This window comes from Lotus japonicus, chromosome 4 (genome assembly GCF_012489685.1).
Source record: "Lotus japonicus ecotype B-129 chromosome 4, LjGifu_v1.2".
Lineage (NCBI taxonomy): Eukaryota > Viridiplantae > Streptophyta > Magnoliopsida > Fabales > Fabaceae > Lotus > Lotus japonicus.
In genome coordinates this window covers 80495766-80511484 of record NC_080044.1, presented here as the reverse complement: position 1 = coordinate 80511484, position 15719 = coordinate 80495766, and the positions used below count along the sequence as shown (strand labels likewise).

At 36.1% G+C, this 15719-nt stretch overlaps 2 protein-coding genes across 2 annotated transcripts; both read right to left on the bottom strand.

Moving 5' to 3' along the window:
• Nucleotides 1-5051: 5051 nt before the first annotated feature.
• LOC130716128 (uncharacterized) lies at nucleotides 5052-5989 on the bottom strand. Its single transcript, XM_057566327.1, has one exon. It carries the CDS (start codon nucleotides 5920-5922, stop codon nucleotides 5233-5235), a length of 690 nt encoding a protein of 229 aa, XP_057422310.1. The 5' UTR covers nucleotides 5923-5989; the 3' UTR covers nucleotides 5052-5232.
• Nucleotides 5990-7568: 1579 nt separating this feature from the next.
• LOC130716127 (respiratory burst oxidase homolog protein A-like) lies at nucleotides 7569-15164 on the bottom strand. The gene is made up of 14 exons (XM_057566326.1): nucleotides 14254-15164; nucleotides 13955-14114; nucleotides 13641-13689; nucleotides 12959-13072; nucleotides 11261-11683; nucleotides 10634-11020; nucleotides 10441-10536; nucleotides 10171-10286; nucleotides 9648-9815; nucleotides 9374-9533; nucleotides 9045-9242; nucleotides 8776-8904; nucleotides 8539-8617; nucleotides 7569-8335 (listed from the first exon to the last, which is right to left on the bottom strand). The coding sequence occupies exons 1-14, from the start codon at nucleotides 14909-14911 to the stop codon at nucleotides 8226-8228; spliced, it is 2847 nt and encodes a 948-aa protein (XP_057422309.1). The 5' UTR covers nucleotides 14912-15164; the 3' UTR covers nucleotides 7569-8225.
• Between the last annotated feature and the right edge of the window lie 555 nt (nucleotides 15165-15719).

Here is a 15719-nt window from a genome sequence, read left to right as displayed (position 1 = left end):
AAATATTACGTTAATTTAATTTAATTTAAAAAAATAAAAAAAACATTAAATTAAATTAAATCGATAATAGTTTATTTAATTTAATTTTTATCAAAAATTTTAATTTTATAAAATCATAAAAAGAAAAATATAAAATTAAATCAATATATGAAATAAAAAAAGTGGTGGGGTAGGGTGTTGAATGAAAAACCATTGGAGTGGGTAAAAGTTGAATGAAGTGTTGAACTGGAGAGAGAATGTGATGTGGAGTGTTGGGAAGAGAAAAAGTGGAGTGTTGAGCGTGTTGAATGTTGAAACCATTGGAGATGGTCTTAAAATACGTCTCCTCATCACATACATATACGTAGGGTTGTTTCAAACCCAACATAAAAAAAATTGTAGATGTGATCATATAACACCTTCACTAGTAGGAATTGTTCAGCAGGAATCATTGTGAGAAAGTCGACTTTGCATGTGCACATATTAAGCACTGACCTCTTGGTTTTCAATTTATTAAATGCATGCACATGAAAAATTGATCGTAGCATGACTTGTATATTCCCCAAAAAAAAAGTATTGTTTTTAGCAAATCAAGATACCCATACGGGCTACGACCCAGCTAAGTCATTGTTGGGTTTTGGAGGCCCATTTGTCAAGAACGTATCCTTCCTTCTTAGCTTAGCTGGGCTGTTGGTCCAAAGAGTTGATAGGACACAAGTGAGTCCCCTTTTCCGTGTTCAGACCGTTACCCGCATCTATCTATATATATTAGTAAAGCTCACTTGAGCTAAGTATTTTTTTTTTTGAAAAGAAAGCTCACTTAAACTAAGTATTAAATACAAAAGACTTGGAAAAATAGCATTAATGAGATTATCAAATTCCCCACCTTTATCTTCATCACCTGCTTTAAGATGAAATTAAAAAAAAAAAAAACAAATCAACCTTTCATCTCCAACGCAGGTTGATATAATGGCACAAGTAATTTCATTCGGTTACTTTAATATAAATGGTCCTTTATTTGTCATTTCCACCGTTAATATTCCACTCTATAATTCCGTCAGTTTTAGTTTTGGGGCCTTAACAATTGTCACTTCACTTGCTAAAATTTGCAATTTGCAATTTTTTAAACGTAAGTTTACTAATTTCAAGGGGTGTGCAGCTTCATTCTAACTCCACTACCTCTATATTACTCATAAAAACGGTTGAATAGCATTGGGCCTATCTGCGTTATGGATGAATTATTGGGTGAGTCCTCTCTCCTTTTATAATTCCTATTCAATCATTATTTAAACGCACGATTTCATAGTTCATACCTATTCTTTAAGTTCTTTTTGTTCCCCTCTAAATTCTTCAAAATTCTAGCTTTTTACGGACATTGTCTATCCAAAGTACTCTGAACATGTTAACAACCGATATGAGCTGAATGTATCAAAACTTGATTGGTTTATCATACGATGTTAAAATCATTTGATCTCTTGCATTGCTCAATTTTTTCTTTTCAATTTTAAATTTCATTCATATTTTGAAATTAACGATTTGATTAAACATCTTGGACTATTATTCATGTGATTGGAGCTTTTGAGTGATAAGTTGGATCTTGGCATACGATGTTATCCGATCCGATTAGTACCAGATTCAGAAACAATGACATGCTAAATTGTTTGGTTTGGAAAAAAATGATAATTCCTTTTTTTTTTCTTTCCTACTCCATTTTCTCCTAATTGAGATTTACTTTTTATTTGCATAAGAGGTTTGCTAGGGTTGGACTATAAATAGAATTACGTTTCTATATGCTAACAAGCTATTGAAGATGAAAAAACAATTCATGTTCCATCAAATGGAACCTTGAGAAAATTAGAGCACTGGGTAGTTCTCTAATTCGTCTATCTTTTCATTTTTCCATATGTTGATCTTAAATAGCTCTCTATGCTCTAACAATTTGATCTAAGATGACTTATGAGGTTCGGCGTCATTTTGGGGTCTCTCTGTGGGATTTCAAGGTATATATTCATAGATCTAAATTTTGCTATGTAATTTTAATTTACATAAATTAAGCATACATTAGGAATTTCGTATGTTTATGCATCTTATCTCTTAGCTTATGTAGAACTTCAAATTCTCTTCTTTCCTTGATGTATAACTATTTACTTAATGTATTTGATTGTTATTTAGTTGGTTTTCATTACGAATGGTTTAGGTTTTGTTTCTTATTTGTTCTAAATTATGTTGTTGGTCTTGACAGGGGTGCACCTATTTAGGATATTATTATTGTCTCTCCAAACAAATAATTTTCTCGGTAAACAATAAAAAAATGTTATTAATTACAACTAATTTAATGATATTAAATATTTATGACTTAATCTAAAATATTTCAAATTAACTTAAAAATTTATCATATTGTTAAATTTTAAAATTACTTCAATGTTAATTGTTAAATTTGGTTAATACTACTTATTTCATAAAGAGAACACTAATACTATATATTGAAATGTCTTAACACAATTATTTTTTTATTTTTATATCTTATAATTAAAATGCTTTTTAGTGTATATTTATTTTTTAAACTATAATAATTTTATGTAATGTAAAAATATTGTAAATAAACCCGTGCGTTGCACGGGTAGTAATATCTAGTTCATAGGGGAAGTTAACTTTTATGGAAGCAAAAAATCTCTTGAGAAATTAATTTCGGAATTTTTATCTGGTGCAAATAGTAGTAGTAATACTCCATTGACTTCCACTGACTTTGGATTTGGAAACTTAGATGCACAGAAAAAATCAAGTTGCTTAGATGGCTTATCATCCACACAGCCTTACATAATTGCCAGTCTTTGTACGCTACTACTCCAGAATGCACCAGCTGCAACATGCCAAATATGTAATGATCAGGAAAAAGGAATTCACACTATTACACTGGTCTGGAATGAGACTTGTTCGGGTGCGCATTTAGATTTAATTTCTTATCATGGACAAAAATAAGTGGACCTCTGGTTTCTCTAGAAGTGACTCAGCCCATTTTTTTTTTCAAGGATAAAGTTTTGTTACACTTCCATTAAAAGCGTAAATGGAGGGGAGATAAAAGAGATAAAATAAAATAAAATAAAAAATGTGATAAGTGATATAATTGAAAAAAAAATAAAAAAATAAATACAAAATAAAGTGTAAATGAAATAAAAATGTAAATAAATCATAACTCTTTTTGCAACTTTCTCATGGTATTGACTCTAAATTTTGTAGGAACAATGATATTTTCTCATGGGTGACTTGAAAATGTTACAAATTACAGTTAGTTTCGGATATATCAGACACTTTTACCTCGACAACCTTACATAGCTTCGACCAACGTCGTCACGTTGGTCACAACTAGGGGACTAACATGTGACACCCGGGGCCGACGAGGGCGGTAATTTGTAACATTTTCAAGGAGCGGCTCCTGGCAGGCTTCTAGGCGGAGGGACACATGAATGAACCGATCTCGCACCCGAACAAGAGGTATTTCCGAGACTGTATAGGTATGTGACTATACTGTTGAGGAGGGCATAAATGATTTGATTGGTACTACTCATAACAACAAAATGCATCTTCTTTTTGGGAGCCCAACTCATAAAAACTTCATGGTTAAGTGTGCTTGCCTTGGAGCAATATTGAGATGTGTGACCTCCTGAGAAGTTTTTCCGGGAAGCGCGTAAGTGATGACAAAGCGCACTGAAAAGACTCGTGTTGTTAGCATGAGGCCAATCGTGAGATCGGGATGTTACATAACATTTCAAAGGTCTCTGATACATGCAAAGCTCCATATAAGGCGCACCGACCAATAATGAGTCTAGTTGAGATATCCTTTCGAAGCCGACTCAACCATGAGCTTAGGCGAGATACACATTCCAAACAACTCAACAATTAACTTGGTCGAGGCATCCTTTCGAAGTCGACTCAACCATGAGCTTAGGCGAGATACACATTCCAAATGACTCAACAATTAACTTGGTCGAGGCATCCTTTCTAAGCCGACTCAACAATGAGTCTAGCCGAGACATTCTTTCCAAATTGCCATTCAACAATTACCTTGCCCAAGAAGCTTATTTCAACCGACTCAACAATGAGCTTGGTCGAGACATCATTTCCAAGCTAACTCAACAACAAGTTTAGTCGAGACATCCTTTCCAAATCGACTCAACAATTACCTCAGTCAAGTCACTCATTCCAACCAACTCAGTAGTGAGCTTGGCTAAGATATCCTTTCCAAAGTCGACATTTCCTTGCTAAAAAGGACAACAGATGGAGCCACACGTGATAAAGCACCACATCGCTATATAGTTATACTTTGCAAATTGAATCACTTAACAAAAACCTCAAACCAAAGCACGAGTAAAAGACAGAAACTACAATCTCTTCAAAACAATTTTCGTCCAAATAAAGTAAAACAATATGATGCTTTAGCCCATTCGTTGCGCTTGAGGATTAGTTGGCACAAGATATGGGTAATCTACACCTCCCATCTTCCATAACACATGGACAAACACAGGACATCAAAAGGTAGAATGCACCACGCAGTGACCGCGACATCGACTCCACCTTAAACCCCTCGGCCCTAACATTGAAGCTTAATGAATCCTAATATTCATGGCTCTGCCACCATGGCAATCCGAGGGCCTGCTGTAAAACACACTGCGGTCGAGACAACAAACCATGTCGACTAAACATAGAGACTCTTCAACCTTGACCTACTTAAAGGATTAAACTAAACCCTACCATGTGTGTTTTCATCTAAGTTTGAATTCTCTATTCTTCTTTTTTCCTTAATACCTCGATCGTTGAAATGCCCTTACAAGTACTAGTGGCAAGAGCCAAACACTTTGACATAGAGGTTGCCTTGAACAAAGTGAAGTCCAAAACCACCGTGAATCAATCATCACCATTAGTTTTTCCAAAATTACACTTTTATGAGTGATTGATCATGTTTCACCTAACGAAACATAAAGATACTAACTCTACTACTCTTCCATCTTCCATGATATTCATCAAATAACTTTGGTAATTTTACCACATCACTATTATTGTTGAGATAACTCATCGAAACCAAGTTTAAGTATGATTTAGAAAGAAAAAAAACTCTTCAAGGAAACAACCTACATACACCTTGATGTTTTGCTATATGTTACAAATTTTGGTTACACTACTAGTTTTCCCCAAAAAAGAAAAAGAGAAAAAATTGCAAGAAGTGAAGAATCCCTATAATTACATGATAAAAACAAGCTAAATATCAATATTTCCCAAGCAATTGTTACCACGCGTGATCAAACCAGTGTTTCTGTTGTACTGACTCGTGCAATTCATCTCAACCACAACCTTCCTATTAAACATTCCCAGCACTTTCACCTTCCCATCAATCCTCGTATAGCTGCTGATATTGAAAACATCATCTCTAATATCAATCGCCCAATTCGGAATCCCCACTAGTTTCTTCGTCACAACCACCGACGTCACGTTCAGCCGCATCGTCCTTCTCGCTTTCGCCTTCCCCGCCGGCGTAACACCTTCTCCGATCGCCACGCCGTCGTAGAAGAAAGTGGTGGTCGAGTTACTGTATTTGTAGGTGAAATAATTCGTGTTCTTCACAGAGACATCGTTGAGCACGGTGAGGTTTTCGGTGGCTCCGTTTGTGAGAGTTCCGTTGACAAGGGTAACTCTGTTAATCTTTACCTTTAGGTCTTTGACATTGTAGACAGTGAAGGCGAGGACTATGAGGATGACGAAGAAGATCACAAGAAGTGCGGTGATGCATCCGCAGAAGAGGACGCACTTTTTCAATCGAGAAATTTGTGTTTCTGATATGATGGGGTGTTGTGGATCTTCTGGGCTTCTAAAGGGGCTTCCAAAGTAAGGATATGCTACTATGGATGGAGCTAGAGGCTTGAACTCGCTTGGGCTTCGATTCTGAGACATGCTTGCTTTGTGCTTGTTGCAGAGAATTGATCAGTGTGATCTAGTGTTGTGGTCTTTTTGGTATACTAATATACTAATATACAAGTGGATCATTTATTAAGTCAATGGCTACGTAATACACTTGCATCTATTCACATGGAACCAAACCACCCATCAATCATGTAGATAAATGACACGAAGGGTATATGAAAATGACACGAGGAACCAAACCACCCATTAGAGAGTATTTTGACGCCTATAGAGGTCTGAATAAAAAAGAATTGTCTTACTAGGGAATACATGTGTTTAAACAACAAAAAATTCAGATGGAATGAAAATCTTATATCATTAAATGGTATTGTATTTTCTATCTTGCAAATGGTGTTTTGTCATGTTAAGTAAAAAACAACATGTAAATTTGTAACCGCTATATATACTTATATTTTATTAAATTGATATTCTCCGAATTTTATTGGTGTAATAGGAAATGAGACATTATTTGTGTTATAAGCTATTTATCCATTCATTCACAACATATGTGAACGGTTTCAAATGGTTGCTTCTATGTGGATGAATGTGACAGCTCAGGAATATAATGGAGTTGACCTGATAAAATATTGGAGGAAACAGGGAGTAAGTCTATGGTTGATGTTTTCCTCCACGCGTTTACGCGAATTGCACGGCTTGGACTATTGACAAAATTGGGCAGCATTGCTTAAATTAAAGAGAATGGAATGATGAGGCATGGAGATAAGAAATTGATTGCAATTGGAAGTGTTCAAGACATGGCCCTTCTAGAAAATATACCCTCTGGCTTCATTAGACACGCAGACTCGCATAGTAAAATAAGATATCAGCAAAGTAGGATATGATAAAATTGAATAGGCAAAGTTCCATCATCAAAGTCTTGTTGAAGTTTGGTTGCTGGTTATGAAGCAGACAAATAAATGTCTTTCTGACTTGGTCATGGAAGACCTAGCTTGGCATTTAATTGGAAAAAGTTATTGTTAACCCTATGTTGGGGAAGAGAAGAGGACTTAAAAATTCAGTTGACTAAATTCAACTAACGCAATTCTAATGTTAGTTACTTAGCAGTTACCATAAAGTTTCTCCTACTTTGCATTGCACTGATGTTTCTTTTAAAATATCAAAATCACTCTTTTTAGGCAAAAGCTATAACAATAAGAATTCTCTAACTCAACCCTAGATTACAAAATTAAATAGATAGAATCAATACTTCAGGACTACAGCAGTATAGTTAATGTTGTCTATGAACACCATAATGATTGGTTTTTCTTCAGACAGCTTCAACCCTAATAAGCAGCTCCCTTTAATTTAAGCTTCTGTAAGAGTGGGATAATGTTTCTGCAGCCAAATTAGACATATAAGGGGACTCCCCTTGTCTAAGCCATCTATAGGGAGTGATTGTGTTGCTGAATGAACCATTAACTTTGAATTTGTACAAAATAGTGGTTATACAACTCATGGCCATTTGTACTCGCTCTGCTTTGCTCATGTCTAGCTTTATTGCCATATAAATGCTCCTCCTTTACTCCTCGTCTCTAGAATGTAAAATGTTTCATGAGCCACTAAGTCACTAACACATTATCTTGAATTTTACAGTCTTCCTTTGTTTCTATGTTGAAAGCACTTTGTGACCCCAATCGTGAGAAATAAGCAAGTTCATGTAATAAATTTCAGTATAGCATATTATGATATCAACATTTCATCAGCCCATTTGTTTGATTCGCGTTCACCAATCACCACTGGTTTTCCCTAACCCTAATTAGGCATATGACAGGAGTGAGTCTGAAACTGACCATTTGATGTTTACTCTCTTATGTTTAGTAGAGAGTAAAAAACAAGTATAATGATATGGTTACTCAATATCCTATAATTCACTACAAGAAAAATGAAGAAGTTACTCTCCAAAAAGCCCCCCCAATCCCATTCACCAGTCACTTTTATCAAAATTGTCCATATCCTATTCACAATGGACCTATCTGCCAATAACAGCTGTGGCTCCCAATCTGATCATCGTCTCCGACGTAGCTGTATCGCACTCTATGTGGTAGCAAATAAGCTGCGCTTGTCTCTTTTGCTCTGCAGTCACATGTTTGATGAAATGCCAAGCAATTTTGCTGTCCCGTATGTACAATGCTTCACATTCTATAGAAAAATGCTTTGGCTTATTGAACATAATCATATAATCTGGCCAACATAATCATGTAATCTGGCCACGCCAACTTGTCAAATTGACCGAATTAATACGTGATGTGACTGTGTTAATACTAATTACAGACGGCAGAGATCGTCCAAATTACTTAGAAATGCTCCTTGTGAAACTCAAATTTTGTTGGACCTTTTTCATTGAACTCGAAGCAAAGCTTGCTAAGTTCTTTGGCCAAAACTGGTGCACCACAATAGAATACCCCTGATTCCAATTAAGATAACCAGAATGTCAATAAATAACAATGTAATATGTTACCAAGGAAAATTGTAAGAAATGCAATGGATGCTGATGCGGCAATGCTAACTGTTATTTGACCGAAATCATGGGGATAATGAGGTATAACTACCGCTTGTGTTTTCTTATCTTAACCCAAGAACCAAAATAGGTTTGAAGTTGAGACTTACCTATTCGTCCATTGTAGTGCTTTGAACACATTTTAGAGAAAACCTTCTTCCAGTTAGGCCTGGCAAAATGAGTTCGCACCTAGAAATAGAAATTCAAAGAATCAAACAGAGGTTATAAATTTACTCACTCCCTATTTGCAAATTAAAAAAAAGCATCAAGGTTAGTGGACATTGCAACAACAAACAATAACAAAAATCTTATATCACAGTAATAAATAACAAAAATTGAAGGATTACACTAGTCCCAGAAACAATGTCAACTCCGTTTTTGGCATGGTTGAGTGCTTGAACCATGGTAATGAGAGCAGATCTAGCATCGCCTTCCTCGTATACACTAGTCAAGTAGTTGTGCATCTCAATGACACCCTGAAGTTCATGATGTGATGTTCAACATTAGCCATTGAAAGTAATTCTTATTCATCAAGCAGCAAGGAAAAGGAATAATAAATTCTTCAAGAGGAAGTATCATAATTCATAAACATAAATAAATCGGCAATAACTCATACCCTTTGATCAAGCTCAGCTACTTCATTCATGACTCCTTTGAACCAATCAAAAGAGCCCTGCTCTCTTGTAACCCAGTAGAAATATGCGTTAGTGGTCTTTAGTGTTTTCTTCCGTTTTGGAGCAACTTTATTAGGAGAAGGTGACTCGGTGCTCCCAACACTAAGGTCTGAACCTCTGCTTATATCAGAGATTGAATCCTGAATGGATGTAATGAAATTGATCAGAATGAACAATGCAAGAAAGAGAAAGAAGCTGTATTCTTCATTGAATGAGAAAGTAATCGAAGTATTATGTGATTTGTATTTAATACTGTAGTGCAAGTACTCACCGCCAGCTCCTCCATTTTGATAATGTTGTTGATAAGATCTTTTAGAATGCTGATGAAAGGTGTTGCTCCTATTCCGAGACCAACAAGCAACAAAACATCATATTTTTTGTAATCTTGTGCTGGTGCACCATAAGGACCATCTATCTTTAGCTTCGGCAAACTGTGTCAATGGTTATGAAGAAACAAGGCTTTTAAGTATAAATTATTTGTCCTGAAACCCTGAGGACCAAACAATTAAAATAATAAGTGTCTGTCTATGAGTCTGTGTGCACACCTTTTCTTTGTGGTTTCATCAGCCCTGAGAAGTCCACTCTTACCGGACACAGGAGGCTCACAGGCTTCAGAGAACACTCTTTTAAGCTCCTGAGTCCAGTCGCCCAGTTGCCGAATGTGAACACTCAGGTAATCATCTCCAGGGGCTGAGGTAATTGAAAACGGATGCCTGTCATGTCCCAAGTTACTATTAGATGTCACCACTAAATTTGGCAAATATGCCAAACTTTTGCTCTGAACAAAATAGAGACTCCTCATTGCTCATAAAATGACATATTACTTCACATTCCCACTCTTTTTTTTGTTCAGTATGGCAGAGGGGCATAAAGTACAGCGTATGTGATCTCTGATTTATGTATAAGCAGAGGATGGTTAATTCCTTAAAAGCTTTGGTCTTTTTACTTCTTCCAATCTACTAAAAATCTAAATGTTTATATGAAGCATAATTGAAACACCACTATATGTAACAACAAAGTTACCATAGCTATTGCAAAATAATGTAAAAAACAGTAGAAACAACTCACCACTCAAAAGGAGAAACAGCAGGACATTGTACAAACATGTATTGTCCGCTCTTGTACCGAAATTGAGGAGGCTTAGACATTTGTAATGTGAGAACATTTCCAGGATATATGGCCACCTAAATATTTTGCATAGTAAAAAGAAAAAAGAAGAGTTATCATAAGTTCAGTTCACAAGACCACTTGATTTATTATCTAAAGAAATCATATTCATAATGATGTTGAAAACTATTTTAAGAGCCTACCAATGAGAGTTTCACTTTCGCTGCTCACCTTTATAAGACGGACTGTGTATAAACCAGAACGAAATAATCTGAGTATTCTTTCTGACGCATAAAGTAAAACTGGAACTGCAAGATACATCCATGTCTGAAAACAGAAATCAATGCCTCAAGTAACTATGACCAACAATCAATGCATTTTATGAATATGTTACAGAATTGAAATTAAATACGAAGTTGTATACCGTTTTCAAGTGCCATTTGTGCACGATGTACAGTTTTTCTCCGTGGATGACGAGCAGGACATATACAATGACAAACAGATGATGTGAATACCAGAAGGCATTGAAGCCAGTTAGCCTACTAAATGGTTTAGGTAGCTTGATGAGATTTCTCCTGAACCATTTGGTTGCAAGCGTAAATGCTATTGCCATAAAAACCACCATCAAAATTCCAGTCACACCCTCGATCCCTTTGACTATGTCTATGTAACTGGGTTTATGTTTACCAAATACATCTTTCAAATAAGTCTGATACTTGGCTTCAGACGTACTTACAAGTCTTGGAAAATCACAAGCAAGGTGATCCCCAGCATGAAGTATAACACCAATCACGATGGCTCCAGCAATTGTCTGTAACAATCATTAAGTAAAACTGGAAATCATATACATGGCTATTAGAAATCATATGTTTCTGTTATCTTTAAATTTTTTGACAGAGTAAGGGTTTTATCATGCAATTAAGTTTATAAATTTAAAAATTATCTTCCCATTAGTATCACATGTTTTAAATCTACAAATTGGAAAAGAACAAATATAATATGACGAAATGTACAAGACCAGAATGAATTTTCGGGTGGTACTAATGTGTACCTTGTGAAAGTTGATGTTGTCATCAAAAGGTATAATGTAAGACAGCTTGGTAGACCTGAGCCAAGTTATGGTGTTTCTGCAGACTGGGAAGAGTATAAGTGCCATGTTGAACTTCAGAGTCTCAGCAGCACCTTTGGCTGTGGGAAGACAGTAACCCATGATATGAAAGGCATCTTTTTGCCTATACTGAAGAAACTTCCAAGTGAACAGCCCAATCATTATGCAAACCCACAATGTTAAAAGCCAAAGTCTCCTCCAATGCTCTTGCAAATAGTATATCAACCTGCGGCTTACCCTACGTATAGGACTTTTATTCCTTAGCCCGTGTAGGTTCTGGCTCAAAGCTTGACTAGTGTAGCTGAGAGCTTGGCTGTAGTTGAGATATGTGTCCTTTTGTAAAAGAAGCGTTTCCAATTGCCATAGCTGCGATGACATAATGACCATCCAAAATGCCGCAAAACTATCAGAGGTTGAATCGTGTAAAAGTTATTTCAGTGGGTCAATTATGTGCATTACTAGCAAAAGAAAAGCAGCAGAATGCATCACGCGTGGATACATGTTGAGGAATTTGAAATTGATTGATCAACAACACTCCAGCAAGTTCATCATGCAATGACTGCAATGATTCCTTTATAGATTCTACCACCATAAATGTCCACATTTACTGTTATCTTTGAAGTATAGAGATTTTTTACACCAAAAAAAGTATGGTTAAAAAAATTAAAACATAAATCTTTAATAGAAAATGTTATATTGGCCAAAGAAATAATGTGTCTAACTGTAATACATAATTTATATTAAGTTAAACTTGTTGACTTAGTAAGTTTCATAAAAAAAACTTGTTGACTTAGTAAAACGGATGAAGAAATTTTTTTTGTATATTGAAGAGACACCTTTACTAATAAATAATAATAATATAATGATGATATTAGAACGCGATCATTTTTTATTTATTAAAACTTCAGCTTTGCATAAATTGTCTTTCCCTTTTTTCAGTACGTTTGAACAACATTGGAAATATTGTGTGATTTTCTCAATTATACAATCTGGGCCCAACTGTAGACTAAAGCAAAATGCGGCCCTACTCTGACCCGGCCCTGACAAAATTAAGGTACATATAATAAACCTAAACAGGGTGGACTGGACATAAAAAAAACTACTAAATAGGATGGCTAAACAAATTCACTAGTGGAAAATATACTTTTTTTTGTCTAGTGGAAATTATATGAAACAATGTCAACCAGAAACTAAAACCTTTAATAATTACTCCATCAACTTAACAAAAAAAAATTGTTTCAGTTTACAGACACATTAAAAATTCTTTACTTTATGTGAAATATTATAATATCTTGATTAAAACACCCTCATTTATATTTATTTATTTTTGTCTAACATCTGACAACTAACCCACATACATTTTTAAAAAAGAAGTTTTGAAAGGAAAGAAAAAGAATAATAAAAAGTTAGAACGGAGATAATAATAATAAGTTATTTAAGAGCATAGCACACTATTTATTTTAGGTAAATGCTAGTACTCCTTAATTAATTTTTATGTTTTTTTATTAACGTAATTTTGATGTTGCTCATTGGTATAATATATGTATATTGAGTTTTCCGATGGAACGAAAAAAAAAAAAAATAATATATGTATATTTTAATAAACTGGGCATGTTTTACGGACAGAGGAAGATTTCCCACCTCGATGTAGCCAAGTCTTTCGGGGTCTAACTCTTCCATGATAAGAGCTGCATATTCTTCAGCCTGCTCTTTCAATCTTGATAACTTATTTGCAGAAGCACTTAACATGATGATCTGGTAAACAGGATACACAATAACAAATTAACAATTGGTTAATGAAAAATTGAATGAAAAAAATTTAATTAGTAGCTAAGTATAACTACGTATTTAAGAAAACATTTCTCCTAGGACAAACAAAATATCTAGCTTAAATTGACGACCACGCCCCCACCAACTCCCCTGAAAACGTCTTCATGAAAAATTCCAAGAATTTGGTAAAATCAGAAAATTGAAAGCGCCATCAGCATGACCAGAGCCGAAAAAGTAAGACACAGTTCACTAACTATTGAATATATACCAACTATATATTGTGAATGTGATTGTGTTCTAGAACAACCACGAAAAACATTGAGTTGAAACACTCAACACTAGAAGTAGAACAAGTAGTAGTAGTTTATTAAATACTACTAACTACTACTATCGGATTCAATTTCCACCCTAGCCCGGCCTAACGTTGATTAATTAAACACCATGGTTAAATTTCCACGATACAACGAATACATCAAAGTTTCAAACAAGATAAGAGAGGTAAAGCTTCGATTATATGTACGAATTATGAATATAAAATTAAAGTCTTCTATACCTCTTTTACTTCTTCTTCACCGATTCTTCCATCTTCGTTCTTGTCCACCCTGCCAACATATATAATTAAGATTTATATCAACACGCAATGATCATAATTGAATTACAAGAAAAGAAAGCATCAAATCCTTGACTGGTATTTAAATAACTAAAGCCAAATACGGTGGCATTATTTAATACAACTTTATTTAATTTGCTATTAGGTAGTGGCGATCGAAAGCTTAGTTTATGAATGAAAGGAAAGTAAACCACTGAATGAAGATTGATTACTTGTGATGATTAATTAAATTAACAACACAATGATTGAATGATTACATGTCGAAGAAGATCTGAAGCCGCGAATCAAAACTCTGATCGGTAACTTGTGACCAGAAATCGTACAGTTCATCCCTGCTGATCTTGTCAACCTTCATTCTCCGTTTACGTCCCAGCGCATCAAACAATTCCAGTGCGAATTCCTTCGAATCTTTCATCCCTGCACAAAACAAACAGTACCAATTGAATCAATATGCAAAAGATCTAAACAATTTTCAGTTCATTATGAATGAAATTCACAAAATATCAAAAAACGAATTAATCAAACAATGCAAGAGAGATTCGGAAACGGAATGGACCTATGCATTGACCGAACTCGTCGCGATAGAGATAACCGTCACTGCTAAGCGTATCGAAGTTCCTCTGCACTTCGATCCACGGATCAACGCCGTTGGATTTACTGCTGATGAATCTGAGACCACGGAGCGCTTTGTGAGCACCGCAGCGAGTGCGATCAAGCTGAGCGCGCTGCTTCCGTAGAGCTCTTGCAGCCAGCGCCGTTTCAACGGCGCCGCCGGCACCTCCGGTGCCGTTCGGAGCAGAGGAAGACGAAGCGCGCGAACCGTGGCCGTGGCTCCATGAGAATCGCCGCAGCTCCGCTTTGAGCTCCTGCGAGAATTGCCTGGCCTTGGCAACCGCCTCAGCCTTCAGTTCTTGGGAGAAGTGCCGCAAGCCTCTGGACGAGGTTCTCCGGATCGTCGGCGACCGAGAAACTGCCGCCGGAGTTTCACATCCGCTGCTAGACGCGCCGCCGTCGTCGATGACGTTGATAACAGACGCCGGCTCGACACTCCGAAGCACGATTGTGTCGTCGTCTCGAAGATCAAGAGTGACCTCGACAAACTCGTCGCCGGCGAAAGTGGAGTCACTCCCCGGAGAAGTCCCGGCGCTGACGGTTGATTTTCCGGGAACGGAGTCAGACGCCCATCGGCGCTGGTGTTTGGAATTGCCATTCATTGATCACACACAATAACAATATCTCTTTCTAATTTTCTGAATTTTTTTTCAAAAAGGAATGTAAAATGGTTTTGTTATGCAATGCTTTTGGCATGCGTGGCTAAGTAGTTGAGTTGAGCAACGTTAAGAGGAACATTTGATTTAAGCACAATTGATTTTTGAAAAGGTGTGTGTGTGAGAGAGAGAGAGGGGTAGAACTAGTACTAGAGGTAGAACGCGTTGATGAAATGAAGCCAAGGGTAATTGATAATGGGGGAGCTATATAATAGTAGTAATTAAGGGAGAAGAACAAAAATTCATGGAATGGTTATTAAAGAATATAATAGTACTAGAATTGTTAATTAATTAGTAATATATAGAAGAAAATTATAAGGTGGATGTGAGATTTTGTGGCCAAATGTTGGTGTGGAGTTGAATTAGAACAGAGAAAAAGAAGAAGGGGGCGTGACCGCTAGAAGATGTTGGAGTTTACTTTTTTGTTTAATTTTGTTGTGTGTGTATATTCCAATTTGTTTATGGTTTGTGGCGTGACGCGGTTAAAGTGGTTTGGGTTTGTCTTATGGAGTAGTGGAGGCAGAGAGGGACATAGAGTGTGTTGTGTGGTGTGGTGTGGTGTGGTGTGTGGGAATGGCGGGTTAGAAAAGGAGAGGGAATCTCAGTTTTACGCCAGTGGGAGGGACCGTTGATTTCTGAGTTTGAGTCGACGGCACCGATAGTTTGCTAGCTTTCTCAAGGAACAACAAATTGTTGAACCTCACATTTTTTTACATCCAATTAACGTATTTACTAAATCATACATGGTTCCCTC